Source organism: Schistocerca gregaria, chromosome 1 (genome assembly GCF_023897955.1).
Source record: "Schistocerca gregaria isolate iqSchGreg1 chromosome 1, iqSchGreg1.2, whole genome shotgun sequence".
Lineage (NCBI taxonomy): Eukaryota > Metazoa > Arthropoda > Insecta > Orthoptera > Acrididae > Schistocerca > Schistocerca gregaria.
In genome coordinates, this window is record NC_064920.1 from 596,749,352 (window position 1) to 596,770,370 (window position 21,019).

Sequence of the window (21,019 nt, forward strand, 5' to 3'; positions counted from 1 at the left end):
CGAAATTTTCAGTCGTCTGTGCACACAGGCAAATACCTCGATAAACCAAAGCCTTGTGACCACTGCCCACCGTGACATTAGATGCTGCCTGGTAGTGTTGCGGGCACGTGACACGGTAACAAAAGTATGTAAGCTGAGCAGGCACGGACGAGGGATCACCCTAACGCAGGTATGGGTTGCAAATGAGGAAATCCATTGAGATAAGCGACATTGATAAGGGGCAGATTGTTATTACATAGAGCCTGTGAATATCTAGAAAAACGGCGAAGCAAGTCAAATGTTCACGTGCTGCTGTCGTGAGCATCTACGAAAAGAGGTAGGACAGTGAAACTACCACTAGGCACTAAGTGGTTGGATGTCCACGATTAATCACAGGACGTGGGATACGAAAGCCTGTCTATTCTGTCTCGGCGACCAAATTCGCCTTACGTAAATCATAAGAAACATATCCAAGTGGCTAGAGAGTGACATCAGTGCTGACACTAATCAGTAGCTCGTCATTTACACGAATTTCACGACCTGTGCGTCGATATCTAATGCCACATACCTCTAAAAACCTACAAAAAGACTGTCGGAGATGTGGTACGCATAATTAGTGATGTATTCCTGTTCCAAAGACGTACAAGCAAACTACACTATGTGATCAGAAGTATCTGGACACCACAAGAAACATTGTGCATTGTGCCACTACCTACTGACAGGTGCTCCATATCAGCGATCTCAGAAGTCATTAGACATCTTGAGAGAGCAGAACGTGGGACTCCTCGGAACTCATGGACCTCGAACGTGATCAGGTTATGTCTGTCACTTGTGTCATACGCCTGTACGCGAGATTTCTACAGTCCTAAACATTCCTAGGTTCACTGTTTCCGATGTGATAGTGAAGTGGAAACGTGAAGGGACACGTACAGCTCAAAAGCGTACAGGCCGACCTCGTCTATTGACTGAGAGTGACCGCCGACAGTTGAAGAGGGTCGGAATATACAATAGGCAGACATCTATCCAGACCGTCACAGAGGAATTACAAACTTCATCAGGATCCACTGCAAGCACTATGACATTTAGGTGGGAGGTGAGAAAACTTGGATTTCATGGTTCAGCGGCTGCTCATAAGCCTCACATCACACCGGTAAATGCCAAACGACGCCTCGGTTGGTGTAAGGAGCGTAACTATTGGACATTTGAACAGTGGAAAAACGTTGTGTGGAGTGACGAAGCACGGTACACAGTGTGGCGATTCGATGGCTGGGTCTCGGTATGGCGAATGCCCGGTGAACGTCATCTGCCAGCGTGTGTAGTGCCAACAGTAAAACGCCGAGGCGGTGATGTTATGTTGTGGTCGTGTTTTTCATGGAGGGGGCTTGCATCCCTTGTTGTTTTCCGTGGCACTATCACAGCACATGCCTACATTGATGTTTTAAGCTCCTTCTAGCTTCCCACTGTTGAAGAGCAATGCGGGGACGGCGACTGCGTTTTTCAATATGATCGAGCATCTGTCCATAATGCACGGCCTGTGACGGAGTGGTTACCTGACAATAACATCCATGTAATTGACTGGCTTGTACAGAGTCCTGACCTGAATCCTACAGAACTCCTTTGGGATGTTTTGGAACGCCGACTTCGTGCCAGAGCTCATTGACCGAGATCGATACCTCTCCTGAGTGCATCACACCGTGAAGAATGGGCTGCTATTCCCCAAGAAACCTTCCAGCACCTGATTGAAATTGTGCCTGGGAGAGTGAAAGCTGTCATACACCAACACCATATTGAATTCCAACATTACCGACGGAGGGCGCCACGAACTTGTAAGTCATTTTCAGCCAGGTATCAGAATATTTTAGATCACGTAGTCTATTAACCAGGGGTCATAATGTTTTGGTTCATCATTGTAATTTAGTAAATACGTGTTTGCAAGAATCTATTCGATTATAACTTTTCGAATAATGCCACTCGAAATTTCATCATCAATTTCTTTAGCAATCACTCCTTAATGAATTACAAACTCACAGCAAATAACACATTGGAAGCAATTTCACAATCACACTTTATGAGCGTGTCTAATCCGATTCTGTGGCATGTAGCAACTTGTACTCAATCCGTGGTGATCACTGTGTGGTAGGAATGCGTGCGCATCTACATCTACTTTTAACATAATCATTACTGGGCGTCGAGATACGTAACAGCGTCGATAAAAGCTACAAGGGTTAAGTACAGTCCCGTGATTTATTTGGCACAGCATAAGAAAATTACATTTCAATCTGCATATGCAACAAGACTTCGCGACATGCTGGAATGTAACAACCGAGATGTAATCTGATGGAGTTTATTTCCTAAAACACTTAGACAACAAAAAGTGAAAGTGAAACTGATCTGATGTTGCTGTAAATGAGAGAATTAAGTATGAATCACCAAGGAACAACACTTCGCTTTCGCGAGAGCCACTCTGTTCACGGAGTTAGGAGAAATTCCCTTTCCCCAATCACCCTAAGCCCGTGGACAAAGGGAATATTCCTACTCCTTTGCGTTGGAGGAGTTCAAGAATTTTTGGAACATACAATTGAAGATAAGATAACATAAGAACGACAGGAGTGTCTTTTAGAAATCCGTTACAGCGTCAGTTACTTATCCCAGTCTAGACATCCGGGCCAAGTGACCTACCACACGGTGGCCTGCAGCCTTGGACGCGATACGTCGGTCACGATTCGGAGAATGATTAATGGAAGGCACGCAGTTGCGCTGCTCGTGGTATTGCCTGTCCATCAACTAGACTACTCTTCGGTTCACCACGGCTTTCTCTCACATGTAATGTCAGAAAGAATTTATAATTTGCCTCTCTCAGGTTACGAATAACCAGTGGGTTGTTCAAAATTCCTGTTCACAATTTGTGTGACAATAGGTGTTAACATGAAAAGTGAAAAATCTTCTTCAGACTCTGGGTCATTCATGCCCAGTGAACGTCCCCACAGTATCATCCTGCGATTGTTGCAATTCTTATTTTCGTGCTTGCTAAGGAAAACTCGAGAGGAATGGTCCTTATGAATGACACGGTTCTGTGGTTTTGTTTTCATCCAGACAGGCTTCAGGACTTCAGTGCTATCTTCAATGTGTTTATTTGTTTTTGTCCTGTCTTGAATTATGCAGTCTCATGACATATATTTTGTAACTGTAATGCTTATCTTAATGTGTTAAACCTTTAACATAAAATTATATACCTCTAAATGAATATACTATGAAAGAATTTTAAATATGGTCAATAAAATGAAGTTCTGAAATACTAACTGTGTAACCTCTGGTAGCTATTACGTAGACAATCTGCAACCAGGACAATGCTCCAAGTTAGTCGATTAGTAATACAGATCATTCTTCAGACACTGCTTTACATTTGTATAGAGTACCATATAATTCTTTCATGATGTGATGTTGAAATAAGCTTACTTGGAACTCCTAGCCTGTTGATGCTAGGTGATGGTACAAGTTTTTCTGTGCGTAACGGTAGATCAAGCTGAAGTTCAAGGATATTTTCTGTATGCTGAAGGCCTACTCCAAAATGTAACCTACGTCTGAATCGCGAGTGTGACAGTAGTTTAGATAACACACACGTGCACGTGCTACACTCTCTAGACAGTGTTCAGTGGCGATAGACGTTGGGTAATTGTCCGACGCTATGCACGTTGGAATAGGCATGCCCAAAAGCAGCGAAATTCAGCTCAACTAACGCGCCTTGGCGAGATAACATGCACACTACGGCTGACTGCTGACCTCTCAGAGACATTTACATGCCTTGATGAGTGTGCGGTACCGGCTTGAGAACTCTGCCTATTTATTTAAAACTGAATAATATGTACTTGTTCCTGAACTCCAAAACATGCTTATAGATATATTAAATCTAATCCAATAATTTAGTCTTTGGGATTTGCGAATGATACCTTTAGTGATTGTCTTTCAATTGACGGAATGATCACCTTAAACCTCAAGCAGTGATTTCCACATTCCGACGTTTCTTTATTTTATGATCAAGTAAATTATTGCCTGCCTCTTTCAATGATAACAAGAAAAGTAATCGCTCTACCAATAAATTCGGATTGTTCTACTGAGCACAGTAGACATGTGCTGAAGGTTCATTGGAGGCAGTCGTCAAATAATTAACTCCAAGTTCACATTTGATCTTTCAGTGCCAACAAATTCCCACGCCTATATATATATTTCATTATCTCTCTCCAGACTATAAGCTGTAAGCCATAGCATAACACAAGAACCCCTGCAGGGTGTGACTGCTGTTAGATGTATAATGTCCCAAGTAGCTAAAGGTGTGAGCAAAGTTAGTCTTATAGATAAACTGTTACCGTATTTAATTTGTTAAAGACAAATACAATTTCTAATACTTCTGTACCTAATATCATTCAGTGTTGGCATAAAAGATATACTAAAATGCTATCTTTTCACGTCAAGGTTCCCTTTAATGACTATTAGCCTTGCTTCTACGTAAAGGAAATGGATGAAATTTGGCGGGAAACGTGAGACCGCCGACCCTGCTACGTATATAGCTGTGATGGTTACAGGATAATAGTAGATGTAGTTTAAATTAGAAAAGTAATTTTACAGTGCCTGTTTTGGTTCAGAATCTAACGAATCATGATGCTCATTTTATAATTAAGAGCTTATAGGAACAAGCATAATAAAAGTATGAAAACAGAACCAAATCATGTTTCTGTAAATATGACGAAACCTGGAAAAGTATAAACAGTTTTCTAAATCCATGGCTGTAGAACATCATTCCGATATAAAATTTCTGTTTATAGATTATCTCAAATTTTTATGTGTTCCTCTAGAAAAAAATTTTAAAACTTGGTGAGTTGGGGAAAAAGAAAGTATTCTCCCTACTGCGAAAAATTTAATTTGATTAACAAGAAAGACATATTAGTATACGGCTATGTAACTGAGGAATCTGATTTGTTGGATGAGCAGTTGGAGTTATTTCAGCGTTCACAATCTGGTTAAACAGTTATCAGAGAATATGAATGTGAAAGGGCATACAAAAGGGGGGAGGGGGGGGGGAGGGCGTTCCTTTCAATGCAAGATGTTAAACTACTTCGACATACACTCCTGGAAATGGAAAAAAGAACACATTGACACCGGTGTGTCAGACCCACCATACTTGCTCCGGACACTGCGAGAGGGCTGTACAAGCAATGATCACACGCACGGCACAGCGGACACACCAGGAACCGCGGTGTTGGCCGTCGAATGGTGCTAGCTGCGCAGCATTTGTGCACCGCCACCGTCAGTGTCAGCCAGTTTGCCGTGGCATACGGAGCTCCATCGCAGTCTTTAACACTGGTAGCATGCCGCGACAGCGTGGACGTGAACCGTATGCGCAATTGACGGACTTTGAGCGAGGGCGTATAGTGGGCATGCGGGAGGCCGGGTGGACGTACCGCCAAATTGCTCAACACGTGGGGCGTGAGGTCTCCACAGTACATCGATGTTGTCGCCAGTGGTCGGCGGAAGGTGCACGTGCCCGTCGACCTGGGACCGGACCGCAGCGACGCACGGATGCACGCCAAGACCGTAGGATCCTACGCAGTGCCGCAGGGGACCGCACCGCCACTTCCCAGCAAATTAGGGACACTGTAGCTCCTGGGGTATCGGCGAGGACCATTCGCAACCGTCTCCATGAAGCTGGGCTACGGTCCCGCACACCGTTAGGCCGTCTTCAGCTCACGCCCCAACATCGTGCAGCCCGCCTCCAGTGGTGCCGCGACAGGCGTGAATGGAGGGACGAATGGAGACGTGTCGTCTTCAGCGATGAGAGTCGCTTCTGCCTTGGTGCCAATGGTGGTCGTATGCGTGTTTGGCGCCGTGCAGGTGAGCGCCACAATCAGGACTGCATACGACCGAGGCACACAGGGCCAACACCCGGCATCATGGTGTGGGGAGCGATCTCCTACACTGGCCGTACACCTCTGGTGATCGTCGAGGGGACACTGAATAGTGCACGGTACATCCAAACCGTCTGCTCTGTTGCCTGTATCTATGTGCCTGTGGTTCTGTCAGTGTGATCATGTGATGTATCTGACCCCAGGGATGTGTCAATAAAGTTTCCCCTTCCTGGGACAATGAATTCACGGTGTTCTTATTTCAATTTCCAGGAGTGTGTATTTGGAAGTCAATGTCACATTACTGAGTAATGTTTCTGAAGACTTCCATGCACCTTGCTTCAAATCGTGTGAACTGGATCCAGCCCGTTATGTGGCTTCATTAAAACTTGTTATGGACATACAACAATTGCAGTTTGTTGACATGCCATCAGAAGTGGTATTGTTCACTGTTAACATACGCATCCTGTTGCCAACAATGAATTAACGTCTAGGTCTAAAGAAAATAATGATATTATATTATATTAAATACTTGCGCGTTCTGTCTCGTTGTGTCAGTCGCTCCCAGTCAACCGCTTCCCCCCTGCCAATATGCGTCATTAGATAGGGTGTGGACACACGTGCTCAGCGCAACGCTCTCCCGGTCGTTGTGGGCTTTCTTGACCTTGGAACCGCTACTGATCGATCTAGTAGCCTCCCCCTTGGCCTCGCATAGCTGTACCAATCCTCCCACCAAGGGAAATTCTCTTAAGTACCGGGAATCGAACCTGGATTTCCCACATGGAGGCCAGTCGCGCTGATCACTTAACTACACAGGTGGACATTACATTGTATTCCTCAGTATTAAGAGTCCCTATAGTTGTTCAACAAGACACTACCTACCATTATCCGATTTTCCTGTCTGTCTGCCGAAAGCTTTGATGTAATGAGTGTACCGAATGATTCAGACTTAGGTTACATGTGAGAAGTAGACCTTTAGTATCCGGTAAATATCGATGAACTTTACTGCAGTCTTTTATTATGCCCAGGAAAATGACACCACCCATAATCAACAAGCTAGGAGTTCCAAAGACACTGATTTCAACTTTATATGACAAAACAATTTAAAGAAGTGTCCGATTAGTAACGTTATTCTAAGCAATTACGCGCATATTATCATTCCATCAAATTCCTTGGATGAAACTGTACATTCATTTAACGCTCAGAAATGTATGAATATAAAAAAGGCATATGGAAAAGAAATTTTTGAAGCTAATGAATAACAATATTTTCGGCAAAACTATGAATAATGAGTGAAAAATGAGTGATGCGAACTTGTAGCTACAGGAATGGTTACTTAAGATATTTCTAAGACGCCTCCTGTACATTTCCATTACCGTGTTGTGTCATTTTCAAGAAGACATGGCTAGTCTTCAGGTGTGTGCGCAAGAGGAAGTGATTTAAAATTGTTTCGGGGTAAAATACTGCTTGCAGATGAAAGTGAAATTTTAACCTTGTAGTTGTAAGCATATTGTACTGAAATTGTAACGTACGTGATCCAGATATTTCCATGAAATTGTAAATTCTATGTGATGATAATAGGACAGAAACTGTAACCTGGATGTGAAGTAACTGAAACGTAATTACGTATTTTAGATGTAAAAAAGGTGGAATGATAACATGCTGGTTGTATATATGTAGAAGACCAGCAATTGGGTAAAAATTCCATAATATATCGAGTTACACATCTTAACGTTTGCTTGAGATCTATGCTATTTGCCTGTGTGAACCTGCAATGCCGACGGAATATATCATCTCTTTCCTGAATGTGTACAATTTTTGCCCCGCGTGTGATCCGCTAGTTGCCACCTCGAGTCTAGCAGGACGATATCCTGTAATTTCGCCAGAAGCCGCGTGGGCGGGCCCTCACCTTGGCATTTGTGAAGCCGCTGTGTTTACCAAAATATGCACTCCGACCGCTTCTGAGCAACATGACGCTGCTAGTACTACATCATGAAACATTTCTAGTGTCTTGGAGATTTGATAGAGCATCGTAAAATATTTATCGCGACTCTTTCCTTCGCAATTGTATGGAAATACCTTCACCTCGTTTTAGTCCCGGAAAATTTTTGTTATATGTATTCAGAGCTGGATCTTAATTAATCACATTGCTGCTGTTTCACGCACTTCTTCACGCTAATCTAACGTATGCATGCCTCTTCATCTCCGAATATGCATTGGAACTACATCGATTTTAACGTTCTTACTGTATTCAAGTCTTTGTCTCCCTTAATTATTTCTACACTCCACACTTTTCTCCATTACTAAATTGATGGCTCCTTGATGTCACAAAATGTTCTATTAACCGAGCACTACCTTTACTCAAGTTGTGGGATAACTTTCTTTTCTCTCTGGTTACATTCAGTAACTCCTCATTAGTTACTCGATCTGTAACTCTAATCTTCAACTTTTTCAGCAGCACTATGTCTCAAAGGCTTCTATTATCTTCTTGTGTGGACTGCTTATCGTCAAGGTTTCACTTCTTTTAACTTTTTTTTTAAACTGATGTTGGATATTAACAAATTTCTCCTCTTCAAACATACTTTTCTTGCTATTGTCAGTCTCTACATTTTATATCCTCTCTAGACCGGCTCTCACATGTTATTTTACTGTCAAGAAAAAGGTTCACATGTTTGTGAAAACTTATGGGTCTTAACTATTAAGGTCATCAGTCACTGAGCTTACACACTAGTTAACCTAAATTATCCTAAGGACAAACACACACACCCATGCCCGAGGGAGGACTCCAACCTCCGCCGGGGCCAGCCATACAGTCCATGACTGCACGGCCCTAGACCGTTCGGCTAATCCCGCGCGGCTATTTTATTGTCTAAATAGCAAAACTCATCTACTGCTTTTAGTGTCTCATTTCATAATCTAAGTCCTCAGCACCAAGTGATTTAACCAATTAATCATAATAATTTGTAATATTGTTTTTTGGTGTCACATAAAATTCTTATCCGAAAATTGGTTATAAGGGTAGTCATAAACAGCCTGGAAAGCTTGTAAGGGTGTTGCATGGTAGATTGTGCTGAGAGAAAATTGTTAAGAAATATCGATAAACTTCGCCGCTTCCCAGTTACTTGTCATTAAACCAATGAGGCCACTGCGAGCACAAATTCGAGCGGTCCACCAGGAGACGGTGTCGCCAAAGGCGTGATTCGCTTGATGATCTAAAATCGAGCAAGAGAGGAATGCAAAAGTTAGACACGGTACGGTAGTAAGTATCGAACCAGAGCCAGAGGCTGAGCAGTCTCGTGCACCATCATTTACGCAGTGAGTATAACTGAAACTACTTGCATTTGGCGGACCGCCTGAATTTGGGCGCGCAAGAGCATGATTGGCTAATTTCCTCGGAAACGACGCAACGTGTCGTATTTTACCTAACAATTATTTCTCAACATAACCTACCCTGCAACCATCCTTACAAGCTTTCCAGGCTGTTTCTGACCATTCTGTATAACACCATAATATTGAGCAATGTCTTTACCACGACAGCATTCTCAGCTTAAAAAGCAGGCTTAATTGATATTGGATAATGTCTGACGAGAAACTTGAGCAGCTGCTTAGGCAGAACTTAACATGATAACTTTTCTAGTAGAAAACATTCGAGATAAACTTTGAATTTTCATCGTCACCTAATGTGCTAAAAATCTGTAAGTGTAAAGTATCATTATGCTTTTGTTAGCATAAGAAACGTCGTTTAATACAGAAGACAAAAGCAGTAAGCACTAATATTTCTAAAATCATTGTTAAGTTAGAGGAGAATAAAAATATGATTATAATAAAAGTGACGCAAGATGTTCCGCAAGAAATAAGACGATATTCAAGTACTCTGAAACGAGTCCCTGGAGACCACGAGTGCCTTGCACGAAAATACTCTTAAAATATTCCTGAACAACCTCTTAAATTTTTTCGGTGGACTTCAGGTTCCCCTGTATGAGGATGCCCCAAAGTGAGGGTGCCGTTACTAGCCAGCTTTCGGCCAGGAGGCACTTAACGTTCTGCCTCCGCTCCAAGTGTCCACCTCAGGTAACTAATTATACGAATACGGCTGTGATCACATGTTTAATTCACTGCGAAAAAACATACGGTGGCACTTTCTTAGTTAAGAGTCACTTTTCCGATGCGCTGCCAATAACTGTGTCAGCAACGTATCCGCCAAAGCTGCTTGTGGTGGACTGGTCACCGATCAACGTAGGTAAGCGAGTAACTGACTGCTCATACCTAGGGTGTGTATACTGTTTACCAAGAAGACAGGTTAAGAACTGGGAGCTCAAAATCTAGGTTCTTAGATTAGTTACAGCAAATCAATAATTGAGGTCGTTTTGTACAAGTGCTACTTCGAGATAAAAAGACTGATAAAAAAAAGGAAATAATATCAGGGCAGGCCGCAAACAATGCCAGAAGCATAACAACCCTGCACATAGTCCCTCCCCCCACCCCCCTCCTTTTTTTTTTTTTTTTTTTTTTTTTTTTTTTTTTTTTGTCGTCGGTCTACTGACTGGTTTGATGCGGCCCGCCACGAATTCCTTTCCTGTGCTAACCTCTTCATCTCAGAGTAGCACTTGCAACGTACGTCCTCAATTATTTGCTTGATGTATTCCAATCTCTGTCTTCGTCTACAGTTTTTGCCCTCTACAGTTCCCTCTAGTACCATGGAAGTCATTCCCTCATGTCTTAGCAGATGTCCTATCATCCTGTCCATTCTCCTTATCAGTGTTTTCCACATATTCCTTTCCTCTCCGATTCTGCGTAGAATCTCCTCATTCCTTGCCTTATCAGTCCACTTAATTTTCAACATTCGTCTATAGCACCACAATTCAAATGCTTCGATTCTCTTCTGTTCCGGTTTTCCCACAGTCCATGTTTCACTACCTGTACTCCAGACGTACATCCTCAGAAATTTCTTCCTCAAATTAAGGCCGTTATTTGATATTGGTAGACTTCTCTTGGCCAGAAATGCCTTTTTTGCCATAGCGAGTCTGCTTTTGATGTCCTCCTTGCTCCGTCTGTCATTGGTTATTTTACTGCCTAGGTAGCAGAATTCCTTAACTTCATTGACTTCGTGATCATCAATCCTGATGTTAAGTTTCTCGCTGTCCTCATTTCTACTACTTCTCATTACCTTCGTCTTTCTCCGAATTACTCTCAAGCCATACTGTGTACTCATTAGACTGTTCATTCCGTTCAGCAGATCATTTAATTCTTCTTCACTTTCATCAGGATAGCAATGTCATCAGCGAATCGTATCATTGATATCCTTTCACCTTGTATTTTAATTACACTCCTGAACCTTTCTTTTATTTCCATCATTGTTTCCTCGATGTACAGATTGAAGAGTAGGGGCAAAAGGCTACAGCCTTGTCTTACACCCTTCTTAACACGAGCACTTCATTCTTGATCGTCCACTCTTATTATTCCCTCTTGGTTGTTGTACATATTGTATATGACCCGTCTCTCCCTATAGCTTACCCCTACTTTTTTCGGAATCTCTAACAGCTTGATCCATTTTATATTGTCGAACGCTTTTTACAGGTGGACAAATCCTATGAACATGTCTTGATTTTTCTTTAGCCTTTCTTCCATTATTAGCCGTAACGTCAGAATTGCCTCTCTCGTGTCCTTTACTTTTCCTAAAGCGAAACAGATCGTCACCTAGCGCATTCTCAATTTTCTTTTCCATTCTTATGTGTATTATTCTTGTAAGCAATTTCGATGCATTAGCTGTTAAGCTGATTGTGCGATAATTCTCGCACTTGTCAGCTCTTGCCGTCTTCGGAATTGTGTGGATAATGCTTTTCCGAAAGTCAGATGGTATGTCGCCAGACTCATATATTCTACACACCAACGTGAATAGTCGTTTTGTTGCCACTTCCCCTAATGATTTGAGAAATTCTGATAGAATGTTATCAATCCCTTCTGCCTTATTTAACCGTAAGTCCTCCAAAGCTCTTTTAAATTCCGATTCTAATACTGGATCCCCTATCTCTTCTAAATCGACTCCTGTTTCTTCTTCTATCACATCAGACAAATCTTCACCCTCATAGAGGCTTTCAATGTATTCTTTCCACCTATCTGCTCTCTCCTCTGAATTTAACAGTGGAATTCCCGTTGCACTCTTAATGTTACCACCGTTGCTTTTAATGTCACAAAAGGTTGTTTTGACTTCCCTGTATGCTGAGTCTGTCCTTCCGACAATCATATCTTTTTTGATGTCTTCACATTTTTCCTGCAGCCATTTCTTCTTAGCTTCCCTGCACTTCCTATTTATTTCATTCCTCAGCGACTTGTATTTCTGCATTCCTGATTTTCCCGGAACATGTTTGTACTTCCCCCTTTCATCAATCAACTGATGTATTTCTTCTGTTATCCATGGTTTCTTCTCAGCTACCTTCTTTGTACCTATGTTTTCCTTCCCAACTTCTGTGATGGCCCTTTTTAGAGATGTCCATTCCTCTTCAACTGTGCTGCCTACTGCGCTATTCCTTATTGCTGTATCTATAGCGTTAGAGAACTTCAAACGTATCTCGTCATTCCTTAGAACTTCCGTATCCCACTTCTTTGCGTATTGATTCTTCCTGACTAATGTCTTGAACTTCAGCCTACTTTTCATCACTACTATATTGTGATCTGAGTCTATATCTGCTCCTGGGTACGCCTTACAATCCAGTATCTGATTTCTGAATCTCCGTCTGACCATGATGTAATCTAATTGAAATCTTTCCGTATCTCCCGGCCTTTTCCAAGTATACCTCCTCCTCTTGTGATTCTTGAACAGGGTATTCGCTATTACTAGCTGAAACTTGTTACAGAACTCAATTAGTCTTTGTCCTCTTTCATTCCTTCTCCCAAGCCCATATTCTCCTGTAACCTTTTCTTCTACTCCTTCCCCTACAACTGCATTCCAGTCGCCCATGACTATTAGATTTTCGTCCCCCTTTACATACTGCATTACCCTTTCAATATCCTCATACACTTTCTCTATCTGTCCATCTTCAGCTTGCGACGTCGGCATGTATACCTGAACTATCGTTGTCGGTGTTGGTCTGCTGTCGATCCTGATCCCCTCAAGACAACGATAGAAACTGCCCAGTTGCGGGTAGGACTGGCGCACTGAGGGTTCCGTACAAACAACTCTGTACACAGACAGTTCATCCATTCCGGGCATCGATAATCTCGATTATGTTTGCCTGTTAACGACATTGATACTGGTAAAATATCGGTCACAGGGCATCCAAGACATTCGAGAATGTTTTAATTTCAAGTTTCATGTGTCAAAAGAAATGACCAAAGAAATATTTTTTCTAATTATATAATTAACAACTAACTGTTTTATTAATTTTTCCTTTAATTTTACTGTGAAACATTTTTTTGTCAAATTTCATGATTTTACGGAAAGGGAAGTGCCGTGTAGATTTTAATGAGAGAATTTGCGAACGTCAAAATGTGCCATAAATGTCTGTATCTTTTGACTACATTCACTTAGAAGCTTAAAAATTTTACACCATCAAAGAACTATAAACCTCAGTATGTGACGCGAATTTCAACTTGATACATTCACCCGTTCCTGACAAAAAGGGATCTTAACAGACAGCAACGCCAATGGACCACATACGTTATTTCAAACGATTCAAATGGCTCTGAGCACTATGGGACTTAACATCTATGGTCATCAGTCCCCTAGAACTTAGAACTACTTAAACCTAACTAACCTAAGGACATCACACAACACCCAGCCATCACGAGGCAGAGAAAATCCCTGACCCCACCGAGAATCGAACCCGGGAACCCGGGCGTGGAAAGCGAGAACGCTACCGCACGACCACGAGACCACTTTGTACGTCTGCTCGATACCGAGAAAGCAGGTCGAAACAATTTGTTTTTCGTGAGATATGATTAAAATAACCGATTTTCCAATTTTTTCGTTTTGTTGTTCTGTGAAATCTTTCTTCTTGGCAAACATCATGATTCTAGGTCATCGGGAAGTGGACTGTTGGTTTTGATGAGTTTGCGAGTATCAAAATATGTGGCATAAATGGCCGTATCTTTTGACTGCATTGACTTAGGAGATTATCCTTTTTTACATCGCCGGGGGACAATAGGCCTTAACACGTGGCATAAATTTTAACTTGATACCGTTACCCGTTTCTCACAAAATGGGTTTGAACAGTCGGACAGACAGATAAGTGGACAACAAAGTGATCCCGTAAGGGTCCCGTTTTTGCAGATTGTGGTACGGAACCCCCAAAAAATAAACCTTCTTCTGAATCTGAGTTGTGAGAATTTTAGGCTGCAATAAGTGGCACATAGCTGCATAAACAGAAGGTACAACAAGCCATGAGGACGAAGCAAGGACAAGAGGGACATAACAAGATTTTTCAGTTAGCTACCATCTTGTTCGAAAATTTTCTACAGGGACCAGTATCTGAAAATGTATAGTTTTGTACCTGTCGGGCATCGAATTTTCACAACATTATGTTAGGTATCGTAACTAACTATCAGTGTTACTCGGTTGAATAGACTGTTCCTATACTTGTGCTGGATTTTTCTATATTCCTTGTCTTAACTGGGTTGTCATATTCTGGGATAATGCAGTAACGTTGCTCACAGGTTTATGACATGTATCAAGATTTCAAATCACCAGTCTGTTACTCGCATAAGAAAGGTCGAGGATAACAACAGACCTGTTGCATGATTGTATGCGGAAAATAAATAATTTGAATTATTCGACGCTTGGAGCAATTGAGAGAAAACAGACAGAGAGAGAGAGAGAGAGAGGCAGAAGGAGGATACATAGAAACGTGTGTTTTATATGTTTGTTGTTTTTTACAAAATATAATTCCATACTTTATTTTTCACTAAATGTTCAAAAGGTATCTGTCGACCGTAATCCTTCCGAATGGCGTGTAGGTTAATCTCCACTTGTGACTGGCGTTAAATGCCATAAACGGATACGAGACGTCCACAGTTAAGTCGCCTTTGAGGACGACGACTTGAGACACTTCAGAGGCGAACGACCTACCAGCACTCGCCGAATGGCGCACGCAAATGAAGCTCTGCGTGTGCATGTTGTTAGGAATAACCACGAAAGATTTAGTGTGAAGGCTGCGGTGGTAATCAGATCATTTCTTTGAAGTCAATCAAACTAGTTAAGACCGGTCTACCTCATTTTTATCAGACACGTTCATCCTCTCCTACTGCATGAGTTTCCAGTTTGGGCTCTAAGAGAAACTGAATGCAAAGCGACAGCTATTCAGTCTTTATTTATTCAAATGTGTGGCACTTCCATGACGCCACGTACCCTAACAGGTATATCGGTAGACATTATCATAACTTACACAACATGATTATTTTCTGAGGCATTCTAAGAAGACCGTGGCGAAAGCTACTGAAATACTCGCTGATAAACTGCATGAATGGACTTTTTGCATCAGTCTGTGCGCTGATGATGTAGACTCTGCAATGAAGTTGGTCAAAATTTTATAAACCTTTTGTAATGATTTCTTATCGAAAACGGTAAATCACACCCATTAGCATATGCGATACGTTCCCAAACTACAATGACCCACAGGGCTCAAACTGTGCAATTCTGGACGAGGGATCTCTCTTGAAAAATGACGTTGCCGTCCTTTTCAACATACTAAACATTGTCTGCGTATTTCCAAAACCCGCTGTAAAATTTTAAGAGAAATGTTTCACTGACATAAAAACAGACGATTTGTATGTAATGGCTACGTACATAAAGTGTACGTTACCGAAGAATGAGACTGCCATGCTGCTGTAGGACATTATTTCAGGATATGCGCTTTAATTGCCACTGTGTACCAGTAAAGTTTCTTCGCAATAGGAACACTTTTCGGATATTAATTGGCACCCGGTGGCCAGATTACCATTCATAGTTGGAATTGTTCCTAATTTTAACTTCGTCTGTATTCACGGCAATTTGGCATACTCATTTCTAAAAATTTTGCACTTTACAAAGATTTTAGATTATCTAGACAGGAATAAATACCCACTGACGAGTTGTGAACAATTTAGGAATACGAGAAATTTTAAAGTGCACGAAAAATCAAAGAAATGAACAGAAGAATGACGTACGCACGTTTTCTTTACATTTATTTGTAATAAAGATTTATCATTTCTGAAAAAAATGGTCTAAACTCTACAGTTTTCTTCTATGTAAATGCCTATCACGTGTTAGTTTCTACTTACGAGAAAGAATGATGCACTTGAAGCCTTTTGCACATTAATTAAACGATTTGCAATCATTAATAAGCTCTCAGCGATTTAAATTAGTCTCATACGGTTTCAGGAAGGTAAGTTCATGTTACAGTCTTACTGCAGTATTTCAAGACAACGATTGCTATGAAACGATAAGTTATGGGTCACATTTTTCTGTTGCAGTAGGTGCTTGCTGGAGATTCGAGGAGATTGTCACTCTCTGTCGGTGTAGGTGAAGTCACAAACGCGTGTAACAAGTACAGTTGCTTATTCGCTACGCAAAAGAAGCAAGCAAAATATCGAAAAGAAAAATTGCTCATTTGGGGTATCTTACACCAATTTATTACTCAATATTTACCTCGAACTTCGTGAATGAACTAAGTATTTCGGCGTTCACGGATAGTGAAATAAACGATAATACAGCCAGATATGAGTCGCCGTTGTGGTACTTGACCTTGCAGAATGTCTGCAAGCGCCGAGGGACACCTGTACGAGCGAATAGTGAGGACTGACAGCTCATTTCTTCGCGATCTTCGTTGCGTGACCGCAGGCAGCGAGGGTGCAGCCGTAAAATGTGATCGGTAAATGATGGGCTGCCGAGGTGAGAGAACGATCGCGCTGTGTGGGAGGGGGTGACGTAATGGCGCGAGAGGTTGACGTCCTCATCCCGGACGTGTTTGCTGGAGACAGGTGGTCGTCTGGCATGGGAAACTTCAACCGAGAAGGAATCTCATGGACCGCGTTCTCTGCCGGCCTGAGCGAGAAGAACGACGTCTGTGGCTGGCAGATGGGGTGTATCGCGACCGTTTGCATAATAAAGCTGACACGCGTTTAACAAGTTTTATTTTGATCCTCTTCTACTAAGACCGTATTAAAACCCTGCGCAAGGCATGGGCTTCTTGGCTGTTGGGAACTACGAAACCGCGTCAGACATATCGCATAGGCGGAATATCGCAACAGTGTTCGTTCCACAAGGATGTGTAACAAGTTCAACGCGTTTTCTCTACATGAAAATGCCGTTTATATACGATTTAATAGTTCATTCTCAGGAAATTAACTGTCTGTACAGCAGCCTACACAAAACTATGTAACTATACAGATATATAAACAAGAGGAGAAAAAAAAAATGCCGGCCGCGGTGGTCTCGCGGTACTAGGCGCGCAGTCTGGAACCGCGCGACTGCTACGGTCGCAGGTTCGAATCCTGCCTCGGGCATGGATGTGTGTGATGTCCTTAGGTTAGTTAGGTTTAAGTAGTTCTAAGTTCTAGAGGACTGATGACCACAGCAGTTGAGTCCCATAGTGCTCAGAGCCATTTTTTTGAAAAAATGCTACTCGCTGTAGTAAAAGCCTGAAAAGACGTACGTATTTAGGACCAGATATGTGTCAATAAAAAACTCAAATTTTGTTTCAGTACATCGTAGTGCTCTCTACGACTATCAGAGAGAGTAACTGAATGGAAACATCGGAAACTGAATATTTAAAAAAAATGATTGGGACTCAATGAGAAGATAAGCCAGATCGTCGACGTATGGCGGCCGTGAGTTCGGCCGTGAACTTACGTTTTTGTAGTCGATGAATGTGTAGCATCTCAGTGACCAGAAGACACCGTTTAGCTGGAGGTGCTCGTTTAGATGTAAGAAGAAGTGTTATCTGAGAGAATGAAAGGAAGAACCAGACGTCCGACCCCAGATGTTTACAACCAATACCTATCAAAGCCAAAGACCTGGAAAGAGCTTCATGCATACATTGATGGGCCGAAACATTGTGACCACTACCCACAGCGAGATGGAATACCTCCTGTTGATGTTGTGGGTAGATGACGCAGTAACGAAAGAATGTGCGCGGAAGAAAGACGAATGGACAGTCATAGCGAACATACGTGCCACAAACATGGAAATCAAGTGATATAAGCGGTTTTGACAAACTACACGTTGTTATGGCGCTGCGGCAGAAGTCAGAGTCAGTACTTAGCGTTAAAGGGTGCTTTTGAATTTACAACGGTCCTTAAATAAAGACGCCGTTCTTCTTGCTTAATGCAGCTGGGAAAACAGTGAGCTTCAGTAACTCAAGTATAGAGCGATTCTAATGCCACCTTTATGTTTTACGAATGACATACAAAGGAAATTAAGCAAGGTTATCGCGTGACTGTAGGCATTCAGTCTTTTCATCCTGCTCTTTCGTCTGGAAGATTGCTGATGGAACACCTTTCCAACTTCTTCGTTCTATATGGCACTATTGGTGTCACTGGCAAGCCTCGAAGCTTTTGATCGTTCTCCTTAAACTCAAACTCCCTTTTCAAATTTCTCCTTGTTTTCCCTCACTGCATACTGAACGTACAGGTTGAATAACATAGAAGATAAGCTACAACCCTGTCTCACTCCTTTCACAACGACAGCTTCCCTTCCCTTCGACCATGTAACAGCAGTTCACTGTTAGCACTAACTGGAAATAGCCTTTCGTTCCCTGTATCCCTGCATTTTATGCCTGATATCTTCAATATTTCAAAGAGTGTACTCCAGTCAACATTGTTAGATGCTTTCTCTGAATCTGCAAATGCTCTAAACGCAGATTTGCCTTTCTGCAACCTATCTTCTAACACAAATCGTAGAGTTAGTATTGCCTCGGGTATTGCTAAATTTCAGAGGAACCCGAACTGATCTTCCTGAGGTCCGCTTCTGCCAGTTTTTCCATCCCTCAGTAAAAAATTTGTGTCATTAAACTGACGTTTCTATAGTGTTCGCAACTGTCGCCTCCTGCCTTCTTTGTAGCTGCACTTATTACAGGCTTCTTCATGTTTGAGAGTATTTCCCGTGTCTCATACATCTTGCACATAATGTGCCCATATCCTCTTCTGTGTTCGAATTATACGGTGGCGTTCTCGGCGAAGATCTCGATGATGAGGAATCGAAAGTCCGAATCTCCTTTCATCACGACTGCACCCATTAGCATTGTGTAACTGGTATAGGTGCCCACTGACCAGAGGCGGTAACGACCTGTCCTATCAAGATTTTTCCTGCTTTATATTTTGAGATAATGTTTGTCATCAGTGATATATCGAAACTGATCATTAATTTAATTCCAATACACGCTGTCAAAAAATATATTTAAGACTGTGCGTCATGCCTTTTATCAATATTATGTTGTAATTTATCTTAAAATTGTCCTTCATATTTTGCCATTTACCAAACAATCATTTTCTTTGATTTCAGAAACCACGATGCACCTCCATAGCAGTCGGCACCATACGGTCCTAGTCGTCGCGTTGCTGTTGCTTCAGGTGCGTAGTTTACTTACTGTTTAGTTCCAAGGGAACATCTTCAGAAACTCGGTGCAATAGAATTCTTTTGCTCGTCCGATATTGCTTCTTCTGCCTCATCGTTTAGTCGAATGCTGGCCGCAAATACGACAGTTTCGTCTTTGTTTACCACGTCTACAATAAAGTCAATGGATGAAGCCTGACACCGACTACTCCAATTTATGAGTCCTGAGATTCTTATTGTGTCACAACCTCGTCATCAGCGTATTTTGGCATATTATGGGCGGAAATTCACCTTCCTGTTAAAGGACTACCTGAAATGACAATAAAAACTGCGGTAACTTTAATATTATACACTCCTGGAAATTGAAATAAGAACACCGTGAATTCATTGTACCAGGAAGGGGAAACTTTATTGACACATTCCTGGGGTCAGATACATCACATGATCACACTTACAGAATCACAGGCACATAGACCTAGGCAACAGAGCATGCACAATGTCGGCACTAGTACAGTGTATATCCACCTTTCGCAGCAATGCAGGCTGCTATTCTCCCATGGAGACGATAGTAGAGATGCTGGATGTAGTCCTGTGGAACGGCTTGCCATGCCATTTAAACCTGGCGCCTCAGTTGGACCAGCGTTCGTGCTGGACGTGAAGACCGCGTGAGACGACGCTTCATACAGTCCCAAACATGCTCAATGGGGGACAGATCCGGAGATCTTGCTGGCCAGGGTAGTTGACTTACACCTTCTAGAGCACGTTGGGTGGCACGGGATACATGCGGACGTGCATTGTCCTGTTGGAACAGCAAGTTCCCTTGCCGGTCTAGGAATGGTAGAACGATGGGTTCGATGACGGTTTGGATGTACCGTGCACTATTCACTGTCCCCTCGACGATCACCAGAGGTGTACGGCCAGTGTAGGAGATCGCTCCCCACACCATGATGCCGGGTGTTGGCCCTGTGTGCCTTGGTCGTATGCAGTCCTGATTGTGGCGCTCACCTGCACGGCACCAAACACGCATACGACCATCATTGGCACCAAGGCAGAAGCGACTCTCATCGCTGAAGATGACACGTCTCCATTCGTCCCTCCATTCACGCGTGTCGCGACACCACTGGAGGCGGGCTGCACGATTTTGGGGCGTGAGCGGAAGACGGCCTAACGGTGTGCGGGACCGTAGCCCAGCTTCATGGAGACGGTTGCGAATGGTCCTCGCCAATACCCCAGGAGCAACATTGCCCCTAATTTGCTGGGAAGTGGCGGGGCGGTGCGGTCCCCTACGGCACTGCGTAGGATCCTACGGTCTTGGCGTGCATCCGTGCGTCGCTGCGGTCCGGTCCCAGGTCGACGGGCACGTGCACCTTCCGCCGACCACTGGCGACAACATCGATGTACTGTGGAGACCTCACGCCCCACTTGTTGAGCAATTCGGCGGTACGTCCACCCGGCCTCCCGCATGCCCACTATACGGCCTCGCTCAAAGTCAGTCAACTGCACATACGGTTCACGTCCACGCTGTCGCGGCATGCTACCAGTGTTAAAGACTGCGATGGAGCTCCGTTTGCCACGGCAAACTGGCTGACACTGACGGCGGCGGTGCACAAATGCTGCG

General features: G+C 42.8%; 1 protein-coding gene across 1 annotated transcript in view; it reads left to right on the plus strand.

Moving 5' to 3' along the window:
- LOC126358212 (uncharacterized) overlaps window positions 1-21,019 on the plus strand; it is a 350,213-nt gene that overhangs the window by 286,238 nt on the left and 42,956 nt on the right. Inside the window, exon 2 of the mRNA XM_050007529.1 lies at window positions 19,351-19,418. Coding sequence (XP_049863486.1) covers window positions 19,351-19,418 — 68 coding nt within the window. The remainder of the gene's footprint in view (window positions 1-19,350; window positions 19,419-21,019) is intronic.